General features: G+C 43.7%; 3 protein-coding genes across 3 annotated transcripts; all 3 read right to left on the reverse strand.

The window, feature by feature from the left end:
- Nucleotides 1-318: 318 nt before the first annotated feature.
- Nucleotides 319-9066, reverse strand: tmem54b (transmembrane protein 54b). The gene is made up of 6 exons (XM_071520380.1): nt 8965-9066; nt 6950-7146; nt 5908-5967; nt 4296-4487; nt 2036-2182; nt 319-1100 (listed from the first exon to the last, which is right to left on the reverse strand). The coding sequence occupies exons 1-6, from the start codon at nt 8975-8977 to the stop codon at nt 828-830; spliced, it is 882 nt and encodes a 293-aa protein (XP_071376481.1). The 5' UTR covers nt 8978-9066; the 3' UTR covers nt 319-827.
- Nucleotides 9067-10987: 1921 nt separating this feature from the next.
- On the reverse strand, nt 10988-11597 carry LOC139644866 (gap junction beta-3 protein-like). Its single transcript, XM_071520381.1, is given in 2 exon segments — nt 10988-11545; nt 11547-11597. Coding segments are annotated over 2 exon segments (609 nt in total).
- Nucleotides 11598-14183: 2586 nt separating this feature from the next.
- LOC139644864 (gap junction beta-4 protein-like) lies at nt 14184-15255 on the reverse strand. The gene is made up of 2 exons (XM_071520379.1): nt 14720-15255; nt 14184-14475 (listed from the first exon to the last, which is right to left on the reverse strand). The coding sequence occupies exons 1-2, from the start codon at nt 15253-15255 to the stop codon at nt 14184-14186; spliced, it is 828 nt and encodes a 275-aa protein (XP_071376480.1).
- Nucleotides 15256-16218: the final 963 nt, after the last annotated feature.

Here is a 16218-nt window from a genome sequence, read left to right on the forward strand (position 1 = left end):
TATATTGCAGGTCCTCATTAACGTGCCCCTGACAGGACATGGGTGGGAATGCTGTGCTGTGCTGTCAAGTGTGTGTGTGTGTGTGTGTGTTTGTGCCAACCTGTCAGCCTGTCTGCGTGTGTGTTTTGTGTGCGTGTGTGTGCCTGTCGGTGTGTAACCAGTCAGTCCTGTCAGGTCACTGCCTGCTAACATTACCGGGTATTACATGAAATGTTTCAGGTTACAGACATTCACTACAACATAAAGATACAAAACATAATTCAATGATTATGAATACACTTTTTATTTAATAAGAAAATAAATACAGAACAGACACCTTGCAGTACTAGTTTCACATGAAACTAGTTTCTCTTGGCCTAAACGCAGAAAAAATGCACACACTCACTGCTCTAGTACTCACTCAAACAGGCATCACAGACCAGAAAAATTACATCCTTGATAAAAGACAGCCACAGGCTAGCTCAACACACACACACACACACACACACACATTACTATACCTTTACTGACTGCATTCAACATGCCTAACCTTAACCAAACCCTCAGACAAACACACACACACTCACATGACTGGGTGTGCAAATAATGTGCCACAGAAAAGTCATACATCAGGTTAGCCCTCAAATCCGCTGCACTGGTAAGTAAAACATCACCATTCTGACAGTCCTGAGGTCAGAGGTCAAAGTTTTGAATTAGTGACAGGAAGAAGGGGGCAGGTGCATCCCATTTAAACCCACTCGCTGCAGCTAGAACTACAGTATCTTCCCCCACAGTCTTCTCACTATACAAGAAGCATTGGCGTCTCATCAGTGATGGGAGGTAGTTGGCTATATCCAGAAGCTGTTTCTCTCCATCGCGCCCCTCTCCAGCAGCTGGTGCTGCTCCGGGGCTCTCTGCTGGCCGCCGCTCCTCGCTTCGGGCCGCTGTCTGTGGGGCTGGCGAAGAGGCCGCCGCTCCGACGGAGGAAGACTCTGGTGCTGGCGATGGTGGTGATGGTGGTGAAGGTGCTGTGCGGGAGGAGCAGGAGGATGATGCTGCTGCCTCGGAGGCGGAGCGTAGCGAGGAGCGGGGGCTAGCTCCATCGGCGTCACCGCATTGATCTGCACACACACAAACACAGAGGGAGAGGAGCATGAGGCATGAAATGATGGGCTAACTTTCTGTACCATGACATAAGATCACACATTATATTTGAAGAGTTCAGATGAAGTGCCATAAGGCTGTGTTAGCATATTTTGTGCAGCCACTGTGCTTGCATTTGCATAATCCAACTTGTTTGTCTTATGAATGTTTTTTTAAACTTTATTTATCCAGGGAAAGTCGACTGGGCGTGTATGCTTTTTTCCAGTAACATCCCTACATTCACCCCTGGGTGCTGCCCAGTACAACCAAAGTGTTCAATTGCTGGACACTGAGCAGCTCTACTGGAGCAGATGCTGGGGCCAGTGCCTTGCTCAAGGGCATCTCATTGATATTTGTTGAGGGAGGGAAGAGTGTTACTCCTTCACTTCCACCTGCCCATATTTTCTCAGCCCGTCCAGGGATTCGAACTGGCAACCTTTCAGTTCCAAGCCCGCTTCTCTAACCTCTTGGCCAGGGGTTCCCGAAGTGGGTTCCGGGACGCCCAGGGGTCCTTGAAGGAATTCCAGGGGGTCCCCAGAAAAATGAGTAATAGTTCAATTTCTCTATTATTTCACTCCCTGGAAGTATATGCATAAAGGATGACTATTTTGCTTTTAGGTTTCACCTCACCTACAGTATGTACAATTATAGAATTCTGTACCAAGTCATATCAAAATCTTAAATCTTACTAAAAATGGGGTCTGTGGTGTAATGCAGATCAATTTGGGGGTCCTTGGTAAGAAAAGTCAAGCACATCATTACACAGCACCTGAGAGTACACAATTTTTAGTGCCTTTTTCTGTAAATGTGCACAACACTCAACAGTCTTTTAATCAAAATTAAAAGACAACACTCATCTGAAAACAGTCATATGGTTCTTTGTCCAAAGGATCTGACTGAGTCCAAGCCTCACCACTCTGCCATGGTCTCTGGGTCTCTTCTTGTGAGGGCAGCAAGGGAGACCAAGGAACGAAATGCACACGAAGAAGCACCGGGTGGAAAACACCAGCTGGATGATGCACGTCACAATCAGAGGCACCCAAAGGATCAGAGTGGTACTCTGGAGGGAGATGGAGGAGGAGAGAGACAAGGGAGAACAGACGGACGTTAGTAGCGACCGCCAGCTGGACCGTACAGAGCACAATTTGAGGCAACAGCATGCACAAGCCTCACAGAAGTGGGGATACTGTGTGTGTAATGATGTGATGAATACACAATGTCATTTTTCTAAGAGTGTTTTGGAGCATGGCAAAATACAGCAGCAAATCAGGGCATTTCCATTTACACATGAGAGCCATTATTGTGGGAAAAAACTGCAGAGAACATTTGAAAGAAAAAGTTGCAGAGAGATATCAAAAGAAAAAACAAAACAAACTTCATGTGCATGCGCTTGGTTATTGATGCTGCCTTGAGTGCAGTCTACAAGGAAAAGAAAAGTTTCTAGTTCTCGAGCTTTCTTTAGAATCCATGATGTAATACCCAGGAAGCACAGACGCTAAATGTTGCATAACCATCAACACTGCCTCAAAGCAACAATGTATATCAGAATAAATGTCAAAAATAGACCATAAAGGGCATTCAGGTGATGTAATGCCCCCTCAGGCGGCCATAATAGAAGTCTTCAGCCCTTAACTTTCGCTGGTTGTGTTTCTAAATGTATGGCCGACTCAACAGAATTCAATAAACATCGTTCATTTCTGTGCAATTTTTGACTGGGAACTACATCAGCTCAATTTTGTGTTTAGATAATGTGAGCTTGTTAGCTAGCTTATCTGGACAGCTAACCATCTTGTTGTAAACACGTCATCTGCTCGCTAGTAGAAGCTAGTGTTAGCAGTGGCTATAAGTTGTGTTGACAGTGCTTTGCTAAATTAGCCTGCTAGTTAGGTAACAATGCCACTGTTCAGGTTGACTGAGCTGATGCTTTTCAAGCTACAATTTAATATTTTGGTGTAGAGTACCAGGGCTAGAGACAAGACACATTCCTGTCAGAGTAACCTAAAGTTGGAAACAAATTTACGTATTATATTCACTTATTACTCAGAACATTACTGCATGGACCTACAGCCATGCTACAACAATCTTTTTCAGGTTTGTTTTCTCGCCTGGTTAGTATTTGCAGACAGCCAGTTCTCCACTGGACCTCCATGATGGGGCCAAACATGGCCGCTAGCACATTTAACTTAAAACCGTCTAAACTTCACTGCATCACTGCATTTCTATGACAATTCACTTTTTTGCCTGCTAGTGGACAATCTGTGCAACTTGTGGATGGACATTACATTATTCAGGACAGGGTGAGGAAGGGCCAGGGCGCTTAACTGACAAAATGTGGACTATTAGCCATGCTAAAGTCATCCGCTGATGTGTGGATGGAGCTGTGAGGCTGAGCGGGGCTGACAGGCCATCTGTAGCACACTGTTACAGGACAGAGCCCGAGGTGGACGGACAGGGTCAGGTCAGCATTCCTGTCACTAGCCCACCGGCTCCGGAGTGTGACTGATTGAGTGACGGAAAGACACCCAGTCTCTCACTCAATCTCTCCCTCACACACACACACACACATACACACAGACAAAAGGGACAAAACCAGGATCTGACCGATGTGGTTTTCTGAAGGCCGATACCAATGCGTTTTTTGGATGAAACTGCCAATAGTAGGCATTTTGTCTCAAAATTCAACATCTTTGAATTTAACCAAGTATGCAGTGTTTCCAGAATGGAAAAGCCTCTGCAACAGCATTTAGACCATGGGACACTAAAAATACATTAAAACCCAGGATAATAATATTACATATTCTTGTGTATTTGTGTAAGCTCCAATCAAAATTCCATATTAAAATCAATTCAGGTTAAGGGCTTCCCATAAACAGCCAGTGTAGTATTGATCAATTATAGAATATATATGTAAACAAACAAACTGCATAAAATCTATCATATTAGAGGTGATCGGATGACTGGCAGATATCCATAATAAACAACCTATATCAGCTTGATATATCTGTAAAACCCAAGACAAAACAGATGTGTTCTGTTTATTGTTTATGCAGCAGTGATAATGGACTGGGAATACATCAGTTGCTCAAAGAGCCAGCTGTTGGAGAAAGGTCAAGAGTTCACACCTTGATCTCACTCTCACACACACACACACACACACACACAAATGCACTTACATAGATGCGTGTGGGGTCAAAAGGACACTCGTTGGTGACGCTGGAGTAGCCAATGGCGTCGGGGAAGCGGCAGTGAGTCAGGAGGCTCCGCCCACCGTGAAGGATGGCCCTCACTACAGAGACTGTCAGTCCGACGGCTGAGGCTGCTGCCGTCAGCCCGGCGAGCAGGCTGACTGTGAAAAGTGACCACGTCTGGGGAAGCAACACACAGCGAAAATAATTACATCAGGGAGACAAAACCTGATGATTGTTAAGATGAAAATTGAATGATCCAGGTGGGGAAATTGGGTCGTTGCAGTGAAAAATAGAATATAAATACAAATGGAGCAAATGGGGGGTATTTAAGCACAACACAACCAACAATTACACCACTAGAGTGTGAAAGTAAAGTATGAAAATATATTAATTACAGCATGTATGCAGGGTGTGCAAAAATAACGGCAGTAGAATACACAAAGAAAAAATAAATGAAAAACTATGTCCAGTAGATATGACAATAAAGCAAAAATCTGAGATATATTCAGTATGAAAGAAGTGAAAAATTATGAAACAATATAGTAGAACAAATAAGAAGAACGCAAATATGAAGAAAACAAATATAATATATAACAGAGGAAAAGAGAGAGAGAAGTGGGGGAAAGAGAAATCAGTGAAGAAATATGCAAATTTACAGTATGTATATCGTATTTGCATTAACAGGTCTACAGAAGGCCAGACATTATGTAGAAAAAGTGTCTAGACATGAGAGAGCTGAGTGAGTGATCAAGTCGAAACTTGATAAGAACAATCGGAAATCCTGCAGTGTGTCTATAGGAGATGAATAATTGTGGGAGCCAGGACATTTGATAATGAAGGTGTCAGCGTGGAGAAGGGAGTGGTCCTCAGTTAGATTACGTGTTACTCATTGCCCTGTAAGGCCTGAGCGGTTGAACACGATAATGAGACCGATGAGCATTTCAACTGCTGCTCGTCAGCTCGGCCCTGCCCAGCTCACGCTCACGCCGCCAAACAAAGGAAAGCGGGGAGTGGTTTATCGCAGCGAGTTTCCCTTTAAAGCCTTACTCATTCAGTTCAGCCCGTTGCCTCGTCGGTCCCGTCTGAGCAGCCTGACAGCTGATTGAATAAACAGAGGAGGAGGAGGAGGAGGAGGAGGAGGAGGCGTGCTACATGACCAGAGGGTGAGAAAAAAAAAGAAAAAAAAGATAGAAACCATTCTAGCTCTGCAGCTCAGACAGGATTCAGACGCTGCGGGGAGGTGTTACAGCACCTGAAGCTACACGCAGGAGTCCAAAGGGCTGAGAATAAAGTGTGAGAAAGCAGGGAAAAAAAAAAAAAAAAAAAACGCATAAAAAGCAAGCGTGTGCGGGGGAACGACGCGGGGAGGCTCTGTCAAGGAGGATATGAGGGGAGGGGAGAGATCAGAATGATGCTGAAGCTTATCATCTGGCAAGGCAGGCAGGGAACAATGGAAAAACAGAGAGGAAAAGAGAGAGAGAAGCGGGGAAATCAGCGAGGAGCGACTGCAGCATTGTCGGAACACACTGTAGGCAGATTTCTGACAGCTTCCCCCCCCTCCCCCCTCCAAGAACATTCAGTTGAATATGATACTAACCAGGACTCTGCTCCTCTTGTTTTTAGACAGGACAATAGCCAGGATTCCAACAACAACGCCCTGCAGAAAGAAAGACAAATGAGATCTACAGCATATCCATGACAGCCCAGATTACAAGGGGAACATGCAGAGTCAATATAATAAGACAAAAAAAAGTGTGGAAGTATGGAAGTCTATCGGGACAGTCGGGGTTGCGACATGGGGAGGGTCAACAGACTGTTTCTCTCACCACCTGAGCACTGCTTTGACTCCAAGCATGTGAAATATGTATTGAAGTGCCTTTGTGTATTTTGCAAGTTGTTTTTGTCAGGTGTGGAAGCAAAAATCATCATGGCGTGGTCCTTTTACCTTCATGTCCAACAATAATAAGGATTTAGTTATGGGATTTAGAATTCGGTGACTGTTTCAAAGAAGTGTTTTCTTCAGTTTGAAAATCCTACACCCAGAAAAAGGAGGGTTCTTTAAGGGGTTTTTGCTTATGGTAGTGGTTTTACATTGAACTGTAATGAGTCAAGGAATTTGCTTAAATAAAACACTGGCAAATCATATAAATAACCCAGTGCGGTGCTTAAAAAGTTCCTGGAACACCGTGGATTTGGAGGATTTTGTGCTATTTTAAATGGTTCTTAAAGGCCCTAAGTAGAACTATTTGAGCACGGTGCTATTATGCAACCTTTCTAAAAATGGTTCTGCTATGGTACAAGCCTACAGAACCATTTTCTGGCACTATATAGAACTTTCTCTGGAGTGTACCATCAGTATTTTGTAATTCATTTTAATGTATTTATTGAAGGAGTAGATGCATTTGTGGTTTATGATGTGTAGCATTCCCACTGTGGCCCTGATGTAAAATTCCAGGATTTTTCCATGACTTTCCATAATTAAGTCAGAGTGCTTCCATGGTCTAACAGTTATATTCCTTCCTGGTTTTGTTAATGTTGACTATATCCCTGACCATTGCCTGTCTGGAAAACGCCTCTCTAAATCCCATGGTATTCCAGACATTCCAGGACCAGTGGGAAGCCTGTGCGTGTGCGCTCACCACCAGGCCGGAGGTGAGGGCCACCACGTTGGAGATGGCGTACTCCATGGCCCTGGCCTGCTTGTGGAGGTTGATGTGTCGGAGCACGGCGCCGTGCACCAGCGCTCCCAGCAGGAAGTTGACATGACCGATGAGAACCATGCTCAGCCCCATCTTCATCAGGGCCGTGGGGTCCTCCAGGCTGGCGCAACACACACCTGAGGGAAGGAAGCAAGGGAGGAAGGAAGGAGGAAAGAGGTTACAGCTCAAGGCAGTGAAATATAAGAAAGCAGGATACAAAATGGAGAGCGGTGCAGCGAGTATCGGGTGGGTGTTACGTCATCGGTGGTGTGCAGGTTCAAGAGTCCCGAGGCTATCCCACTGTATTGATCAGAGGCTCAGGAGCCAGGTCAAAACCACAGCGGAGATGTCACTGCCATTAATGATTACCTGCTGAGCACATAGCTGCAGCACAGACCGCTGCCTGGGACTGGACCAAATACAGCTATTAGAGTAGGAAACAACATTTTTATAAACTGCAATAAAATCAAAGCTGGAGTGAAGAAAAAAGCTGATACTAAATCTATGAATGCTGCCTCTAAAACTGGAATAAAATGCAATTGTTCAACTAATACTTTCAGTTTGAGTCTTTCAGTCAAACCCAAATTAAGAGTGGAGTACAGAGAGATAATGTAGAAATGAGTAAATGAGTGAAAGCCACATTGATTTATACTATGAAACTCCTAAGACTAAGATGATTCTCCAACCATATTGTACTTGTGTCTTCCTCTTTTAAACACTGGACACATGAAACGCAACTCAGGACTCACTTTCCTCAACCAAATATTACAATTTAAACTAAAAACTACATTTCTACATTACATTTCTGAAACAGAGAAACTGAAACTAGCACACTCTAAGCTTAAACTGAAATCTAAGCAAATCTAGCAAATCTAATTAAACTAAATTGCAGAACTAGTCCCTTGTCCAAACAGACAATTTGATAGCATGCCATGGATGGAACAGTTTGACAACATGCAGCAAATTAGCCTAATGATGAGTTAAAATGACAATATGGTGCAGAACCACTCTGTGTGTGTGTGAGTGTCTGAGTTCAAATATTGTATTCAAGTAGAAAAGTCACATTCTGTTCAGGGACTTGATCTGAAGGTTTTGTACATGTTCCAAAACTGTGTCCCCAAAACTGAACTGATTATCCATTCTGGTATGGTGCCTGAAAATAATGTTTTTAATCATAACAAAAGAGCTAGGATCAGTTATGGGAGGTAAATCCCACAGTGGATTTAGCGTAAATGGCAAGTTTTGTACGTCCTGGTCTTATATCAGAGATGAAAAATTGCTTTATGAGTTTGACTATAGGAATGGTTAGTTGGTGTACACTTCTCTCTCTCTCTCTCTCTCTCTCTCTCTCTCTGTGTGTGTGTGTGTGTGTGTGTGTGTGTGTGTGTGTGTGTGTGTGTGTGTGTGTGTGTGTCTGGACATCTCCATCTTAACCTGGCCACTGCCCCATGTCTTCACACAAAAGGACATTTCATAACCTGAACCTGAACATTCTTGCTCATACATTCCTGCTGCACTGAGACATTGCACGTGCCAATGCGTCAATTTACATACCATCAACACACTGCACAGACATTTAACCGTGTCAGAGTAAGTTGTTTCCAAATGTAAGACAAGTGATTGGCCCTTTCTTTGGGGCTCCTCAACCGATGTAGTGTAAGTAACAAAGGAATTTGTGAGATTTCTGATGTAAAAAATGATGTTAAAATCTTTCCATAACCTGCCTCCATTCCCCGTTTCATGGCGGTAACAATAAAATGAGCAGCAGATAAAATAAATCCATTAAGATATTCATGTAATTATGCAGTTTAAAAGATTTCCTTTCCAAGATATCGCAGAGATCTCCATCTCCGCCCCGCCCAAACAAACACTCTGAAAAGTTTTCAACAAGCCATGCTTGCAATTTAGATAGCCTATATACACATTTACATAAACTTCACTGGGCTATTTGTTACCTGTATTGGCCATCTCCGTCAAGTCACCATTCGTTTAGATTGACGGTGGGCAGTCATTGAGTTTTTGAGATTGCGCGTCTCTTCTCTCTGCCAATATAAAACTATAGCAGCAGTGTCAAGCCAGACAAAAAATAGGACTTCTGGCCGAAATTTTCAAAATAAAACCCTTAATAACAAACACCACTAAGATTTTTTGTTGTTGTTTGTGTTAGTTTTGATGACATGATGATATGCATGTCAGTGTTTATCGAAAAGGGATTTGAAAGGGTTTCATAAACCCAAGGGTCACAGAATTAAGGCTACTCGACCTACAGACGACCATGTCTAATCCATCAACTGAAACTAAATCATGAAAATGGCCAGAATTGGACACAACCAATATGTTGCTATGTTTTTTTTAATAATAACAAAAGTACCAAAGTGAAGATAAAGAGCATATTTAAAGAGTCATCTGTAGTAAATGAAAGTACATTTGGTGTTTTCTTAAAATACTCTGTAATTCCGATTTCTTAATTATTCTTCACCTGAGGAATAATTGTACGCTTTTATTTTGAAGCCAAAGTCGCCAAATGTTCAGTGTTTTGTGGTTAATGTCGTCTCGCTTGACGCAGAGCACAGGTGCGCCTGTTGGCACCTCCCTATCTGACTTCCCCATAATGTAGGCTATCTCTCACATCATTGTATAAACCTGTGGAAATAGCTCATAGAGTAGTCTACAAGTTGTCGACTTGTAGTTGAAGGTGACTTGGTTCATATATTTTTTTTTTTATTTTACGCTAAAAAAAAAAGTAAACAGGCTAGTGGCTCACTCACAGACCTTTAGTGCCACCAGGCGGATAAAAGCCTGGGAAAACCTGACTAGAAAGTGGCGCCCTCAGGAAAGACCTATGGTAATCCTATAATACATTTAACAGTAATGACTCACTCTACAAATACCACAGCAAAGGTACCCTAACTACTATAATATTCCCCTACAGGAATATAAATGGTTACTTTAAATTCTCTATTAGACACTCCATAAGTCACTAGAGGAAGATTTTAGGAATATGACAGTGATTCCATAGGAGATAAAAAAAAAATAAAAAAAAATAAAAAAAAGAACCATCAAGTATCACTATAAACTCACTTTTGAGTAGACACTATACTACAGTAGGTTCCTCTAAAGAAATCCTAGGAATATTATAAGGATTTTTCATTTGGGCCCTTTTTTTTGGCAGCTGTTTTGCCAATATTTTTAAGCAACACAAATGTACAAGGCGCTATCACAAAATAATTGAACTCTGGGATTTTGCCATGTTGGCAATGATGACATAGTAAGTCTCCACAGTCTTCACATTATGGTGTAATAGGCCTTTAGTGCCACCAGGCGGAGAAATAGGCCTAATAAAACATAAGAGCAGTAGACCTTACCCTTAGAGAGTGCTAGAAAGTATGTTCTTCCATTTTTAACCAAAGTTGAAGACATTTTATTTTCAGAGCTTTGACAAACGTTGTCAGGGAATACAAAATAAGCAAAAATAATGTCAGTTTTGATCACTGCTATGCGGCAATGGTAACACAAAGTCAGGGTATTCACAAATCCATGAGCAGTTGCTGAGTTTTAGGGCCAATAGTAATTTAGTGAACAATGTAAATAAACCATTCAGCTGTCTTTTGTCCTTTATGCTACTACAGTATGTATTACAGTAATTTTGTGGCAACACTGGGCATCTTATTAACTTTACACAGACACAGAATAATTTGGTATGTGTGTCAAAATGTAATATATAGAAAATTACTTCACTTTAAATAGAAATACAATCAATGGGAATAAACTAATCATCTCTTAGTTCATCCAATCAGTGAAAGGTGAGTCCCTGGATTCCCTACACCGTAGCTTCCACCTTGTCTACACCTAGTTCTGTTTTGTTAGGGAGGGCTTGCAGCTGTCACAGTCCGCCTCAGCCTGGATCTTTCTAGACGAGTGTGGACGCTGCCTCGATGTCTGAGGTTCAGCACCCGGGCCGCAATCAGATAGAAAATTTCACAGATGTTGAGCACCACACACAGCACAGACGCCCCCACCATGAAGTAGGTGAAAATCGTCTTCCTCTGTGGGCCGGGATATGTAGCAGTCCACCGCGTTGGGGCAGGGCTTGATGCTGCACACGACCCGCCTGGGCAGCCTGAAGCTGTCGTAGATGAGGTGGAGCAGGTAGAGGAAGCCCACCTCCACGGCGGTCTTGATGAAGAGGCTCAGCAGGTAGGTCCACCACAGGCCCCCGTGCTTCTGGCCCGGGTTGTCGTAGAGCCGAGCGTTCTCCCCGTGCTTGGCCCGGTACTTGCGTTCCCGCTCCTCCCGGTAGGCCACGTGCAGCACCACCATGAAGGACGGGCAGGTGATGAAGATGAGCTGAAGGGCCCAGAGGCGGACGTGGGAGATGGGGAAGAAGTAGTCATAGCAGATGTTGGTGCAGCCCGGCTGGCGGGTGTTGCAGTCGAAGTGTCCCTGGTCGTCGCTCCACACGCGCTCGGCGGCCACCACGAAGACCATCACGCGGAAGACGAAGACCACGGACAGCCAGATGCGTCCGAAGGCGGTGGGAGTACTTGTTCACTCCGCTAAGCAGACCTTCCAGAGATTTCCAATCCATGAGTTCGGCTCGGGGCGGCTTTCCTTCACTGCTTTTGACCTTGGATCCTTAAGAAGTCTTTCTTCAAACCTTTGAGCGAGAACCGGAGAGCTAGAACAAGATAGAGAGACAAAGCATACATCTTGAGAGAGTGTTGAGATGTTTATTACGCAAATATCAAGAGAAGTACAAATATTTCAAGGAGATAATCACAGAATAAACAATGCAGCAAATTATACAAAAATCAACCCTTTTATATATTTACCAAGCCTGGTATTCTATTGTAAATCTGTTTGTTTTACTGCATGTTTTATACATAGATGTTCTCCTTTCTGATCAAGCAGTTTCTCTGGCAGCGTGGAAAGCTATCAATTCCCACAGTCAAAGTGTGTTTACTTACAGTTGGCACTTTGAAGAAAGACGCCTTTAATATTTGATCAAACGTTTGCTTGCTCGACACACATAAAACAATCCACAGTGCAGATGAAGACTTGGCTTCAGGCTCGTACACCCTGAGGAAGGCGTAAGCTAAAGTGTAGCGTGTAGGTGGTGTTTTTTTTTTTTATCTCTGCATCCTCCAAATAAATGCATTTTATACTTAACTCACAACTGTACCTAGATTTGTACTTTTACACTCCCTTGACACTTGAAGAATAATTTATTTCCTAGTTTGTTTTCTACTCCACATTGCAGAATTCTGCTTTTAAATGTCATGCCCGTTACTTTATAAAGTATTTGGTGGAGTCTTAAACCTGAACAACACTGAGCCAACATTCAGTAACAAAACCACAAGTTAAATTTCATATGTACCTTAAGAATACAGGCTTGATACTTAGTCCATCGCGCCCCTCTGTCCAGCAAATTGGCATGAAGTCAAGAGGTAGTTTGAGCAACCGCTCTCCTACACCTGGTCTCTAATATTAGCTGAGTAAAGGAAGAAACTCTTGGCCATAATGTGAAGGTGTGGCCACTGCATTCTGGCATCCACCCAGAATTTACCTTTAAACCGCCCTCGCTGAAGGTCTACTTCCACCTTCTCATGCTGGAGAATCGTTCCACGGAACTCAACATCCGTCTCAAGCTCCTTGTCGCCATCAATTTATCTCAGAAATGACGCTCAGCTAAAACTCGACTGAGTTCTCAGAACAATAAATATTAAAATCAATATCAGTGTTGAGATTTATGTATCCTAATTGGGATGTCAGTGACTGATGAATATGGCCAAGGAAGTGTTTCGACAGGTCCAAGAAACTTTGTTGACAAAATAACAAGCATCAGTGGTTTGATTGAATGAGGAACTTGGCTGCTGACTTCATGCAACTTAAGGAGGCAGTACAGTAGAAGAAACCCCGGATCCCGTTTAAGTGTGTTTATCTACCATAGCTATGCTTACCTGGAGACTGATCGCCACGTTATTCAACAGGTGACTTGGTATCAGTTCCATTGGGCAACTTTGATTCTGAGCTATGTCCTTTGTCTACCATTTGATTAGTCAGGATTAAACAGGGCCACCACCTAAGATTTGTTTGCGCAAGAACTCTGGAGCCATTGGTACTGGCACAGACCTGAGATATGGAGTACCAGTATCACATAAGCAGATAGAACAAGTATGTGTGCTCATTGCAGATGTTGATTTATTTCCTCAGACCGTAATGTGCAACCGCCACTGCCTTATTAGTACAATCAGTTATATACTGGTACTCCTGCTCATTTATGAATCTAGACATCCTGCATCCTAAGGAATGCAGGATGTGGTTAATCGTCATCGTTTGGGTGGTCCGAAAATTAGGAGTGGTCATTTTAACGCAAACGCGTTCGTACTGTTCCCAGGAGGTTTTGGTGTGTCACTTTGTGGTTTTTCTGATTTCCTTTTGAACATGTTTTAATCACCTATGTGCTACAAGGGTTTCAATCAGGACCTCACCTGGTTCGACTTACATTACTCCCGCACCCCTATTTATCTGCCCCGCATGTGGGAGTGTCATTAATGATACCTGATAGTATAACATTTCACAGATTTCTCATTCAAAAACATCGCTGAATCATATGCATCCAATTATTCAGTTGTAAATGGGTTTAGAAATCCTTCCTACAGGGAAGATAGAGGGATGTGTGGCATAGGAAATTTGACAGGATGGTTGTTTATTTTAGAAAATATAATTTTATCCCCCTTCATTTTTGGGGTAAAGGTCATGTCTTTATGTCTGCTCATATACAGCTCTTTTGAGAAAATGAATCTCTCTACCTAAATACCAGTCTAGGTTTATATTCACACTGCACCACTCTCACACCTCAGAATAAGTGAAGTAGATTTTTATTTTACCACTGTGACGTTACAGCAACATATAACAAAATACTCTATACAAAAAGCATCACACATTTTCATCTCAACAGTATAGGGGACCAAAACATTACTGAACATGGTTTCAATGTAAAATTGCATAATGAAAAAAACTTGACCCAGACTTTGTAAACAACATTTTCATTGTTAAACTTTTTCAGATAGCCTAGGCCAACAGTACAAAGGTTACCAAACAGTAAATGGATTTTTTTTTTTCCTTTGTTCTCCTTTTCTCCTAAGTCAAACTTTACACGACAATATGTCTCTCAGGAGATCGCCAGACTGTACGCTGGGGCTGAACCCTCATTGGCTGCCTCTCGCTTGTTGTCGACCATCTTGGTCTTCTCCAGGCCGGGCTCTTTGAACAACGAGTTATCCCTCCCGGTCAGAGGGGTCTTGGCCATGGCGAAGGAGTTTTGTCTCACGGAGCGATGGCCTCCTCCGAAGCACTCCCAGCATCTCTTGCTGCACAGGTACAAGACCTCGCACACAGTGAGGACGATGCACACAAAGCTGGTCACCACCATGAAGACGGTGAAGATCTTCTTCTCCGTGGGCCTGAGGAACACATGAGCAGAGGTCATGGAGATAGTATGACAATGATAAGGTGAGACTCTATTGATCCATGGAGGGAAATTTGCTTTTCACTAGGAGGTCCCAGGTCTGGGTCAGCTACTGAACCGCCATCCTGGACCCTTTAGGGATTTAGTGTCTTGCTCAAGAACTCATGATGTTTGATAGGAATCAGAGACAAAATTTCTTCTAAGGAGGCTAAAACTTGGAAGTTCAGCTTTACTCTTACCTTGCAATGTAGCAGTCCACCACATTGGGACACGGGTCCTCGGTGCATTTCACCAGCGGCGGGAAAAAGGTGGCCTCGTAGATGTAGAACAGCAGGAAGACGAACACGGCCTCCACCGCTATCTTGAACAGCAGGCTGAGGAAGTAGGTCCACCAAAGGCCCCCGCGCTTCTTGCCCGTGTTGTCGTAGATGGGGGTGCAGTTCTCGCCGTGCTTCAGCCGGTGCTTGCGCTCCCGCTCCTCCCGGTAGGCCACGTGGAGCACCACCAGGAGGGACGGGCAGGTGACGAAGATCAGCTGCAGGGCCCACAGTCGGGTGTAGGAGATGGGGAAGAAGTGGTCGTAGCAGACGTTGAGGCAGCCGGGCTGGCGGGTGTTGCAGTCAAAGTCCTTCTGCTCGTCACCCCACACCTTCTCGGCGGCCACCACGAAGACCATGAGCCTGAAGATGAAGACCACGGAGAGCCAGATGCGGCCGAACGCCGTGGAGTACTTGTTCACTCCGCTCAGGAGGCCCTGCAGGAAGGCCCAATTCATGCTGTTGTTTTAGAACGGCCCTCCGAAAATGAAAAAACCCCGAAACACCCCAAAGATGTGGCACACAATCTGCAGACACAGGGTGCTCAAGTCCTCCGCCCCGGCGACGCCTTTAACTCAACACAACACGCACCGAACTGAGCACGTCAGGCACGACGGCTCTTTAATACACTACTTCTGCTGCCTTCTTGGCACAGGTTGGAGGGGAGGGAAGAATATTGAAGAAAAGCAAACACAGACTCATTATTCTTCCGCTGCTCGCTCACAGGTGGGAGTGTTGATACGAAAAACAGCGTCACGAACATAGGCAGGAGAGAGAGAGAGAGAGAGAGAGCCAGAGAGAGAGATTCACATACACTGATTCACTGATTCAACTGTCCAGTGCTGTCTGGGTTCAGGGTGACTACAGGTTTCAGTAAGATAAATCTAAGACTTTTAAGGCCTTTTTGATGCCAGTTCAACTGTACTGTAGACCAGTTTCACCCAATAAAATTAGCCTGAACAGTAAAAACAACAAACAGCAAAGTATGCATCTATGCAACCAGGGAGATTTCTCACTAGAGAAGCAATGTGAACTGAGAAAAAGCAACATTTTAAAGACTGTATTTAAGACCTGTTATGGCCTTGAATTCAGATAGCCTAATTTAGCTTGTGTGTGTGTGTGTGTGTGTGTGTGCGTGTGTGTCAAGGTGTTAACTTTAATGTCTAACTACTTCAGAACCTGGACAGTCTGACAGACTGTCCAGGTTCTGTGAGATGATAGGGGGGTACCTGTGAATGACTATTGAGAAACTATGCAGAAATTTTGTCTTTTCTCTTTGAAACTTCAGGAGGACTGAGAACACAGTAGTGTTATTTTCTATTTTGCTTCAACCCCCACACAGCGATGTGTCCTGTTGATGTGCCGGGACAGACCCCTGCCTGCTGTATGCCGCTTAGAATAAGAGCGTCAGCTAAATACTG

Source organism: Centroberyx affinis, unplaced genomic scaffold (assembly GCF_046629955.1).
Source record: "Centroberyx affinis isolate AG114_WGS23_722 - 3 ecotype Tasmania unplaced genomic scaffold, CSIRO-AGI_Caff_v1 ptg000795l_1, whole genome shotgun sequence".
In the NCBI taxonomy this organism is placed as follows: Eukaryota; Metazoa; Chordata; class Actinopteri; order Beryciformes; family Berycidae; genus Centroberyx; species Centroberyx affinis.

What these genes read in the sequence shown, in the direction of transcription:
- tmem54b (XM_071520380.1), bottom strand. An exon ending in ACAAGAGGAGCAGAGTCCTG is followed by an intron (nt 4,488 to 5,907) that starts GTTAGTATCATA and finishes TTGCTTCCCCAG; the next exon opens with ACGTGGTCACTTTTCACAGT. An exon ending in CCAGAGACCATGGCAGAGTG is followed by an intron (nt 1,101 to 2,035) that starts GTGAGGCTTGGA and finishes GTGTGTGTGCAG; the next exon opens with ATCAATGCGGTGACGCCGAT.
- LOC139644864 (XM_071520379.1), bottom strand. Translation starts at nt 15,255, where the DNA reads ATGAATTGGGCCTTCCTGCAGGGCCTCCTGAGCGGAGTGAACAAGTAC. An exon ending in GTGGACTGCTACATTGCAAG is followed by an intron (nt 14,476 to 14,719) that starts GTAAGAGTAAAG and finishes TGTGTTCCTCAG; the next exon opens with GCCCACGGAGAAGAAGATCT.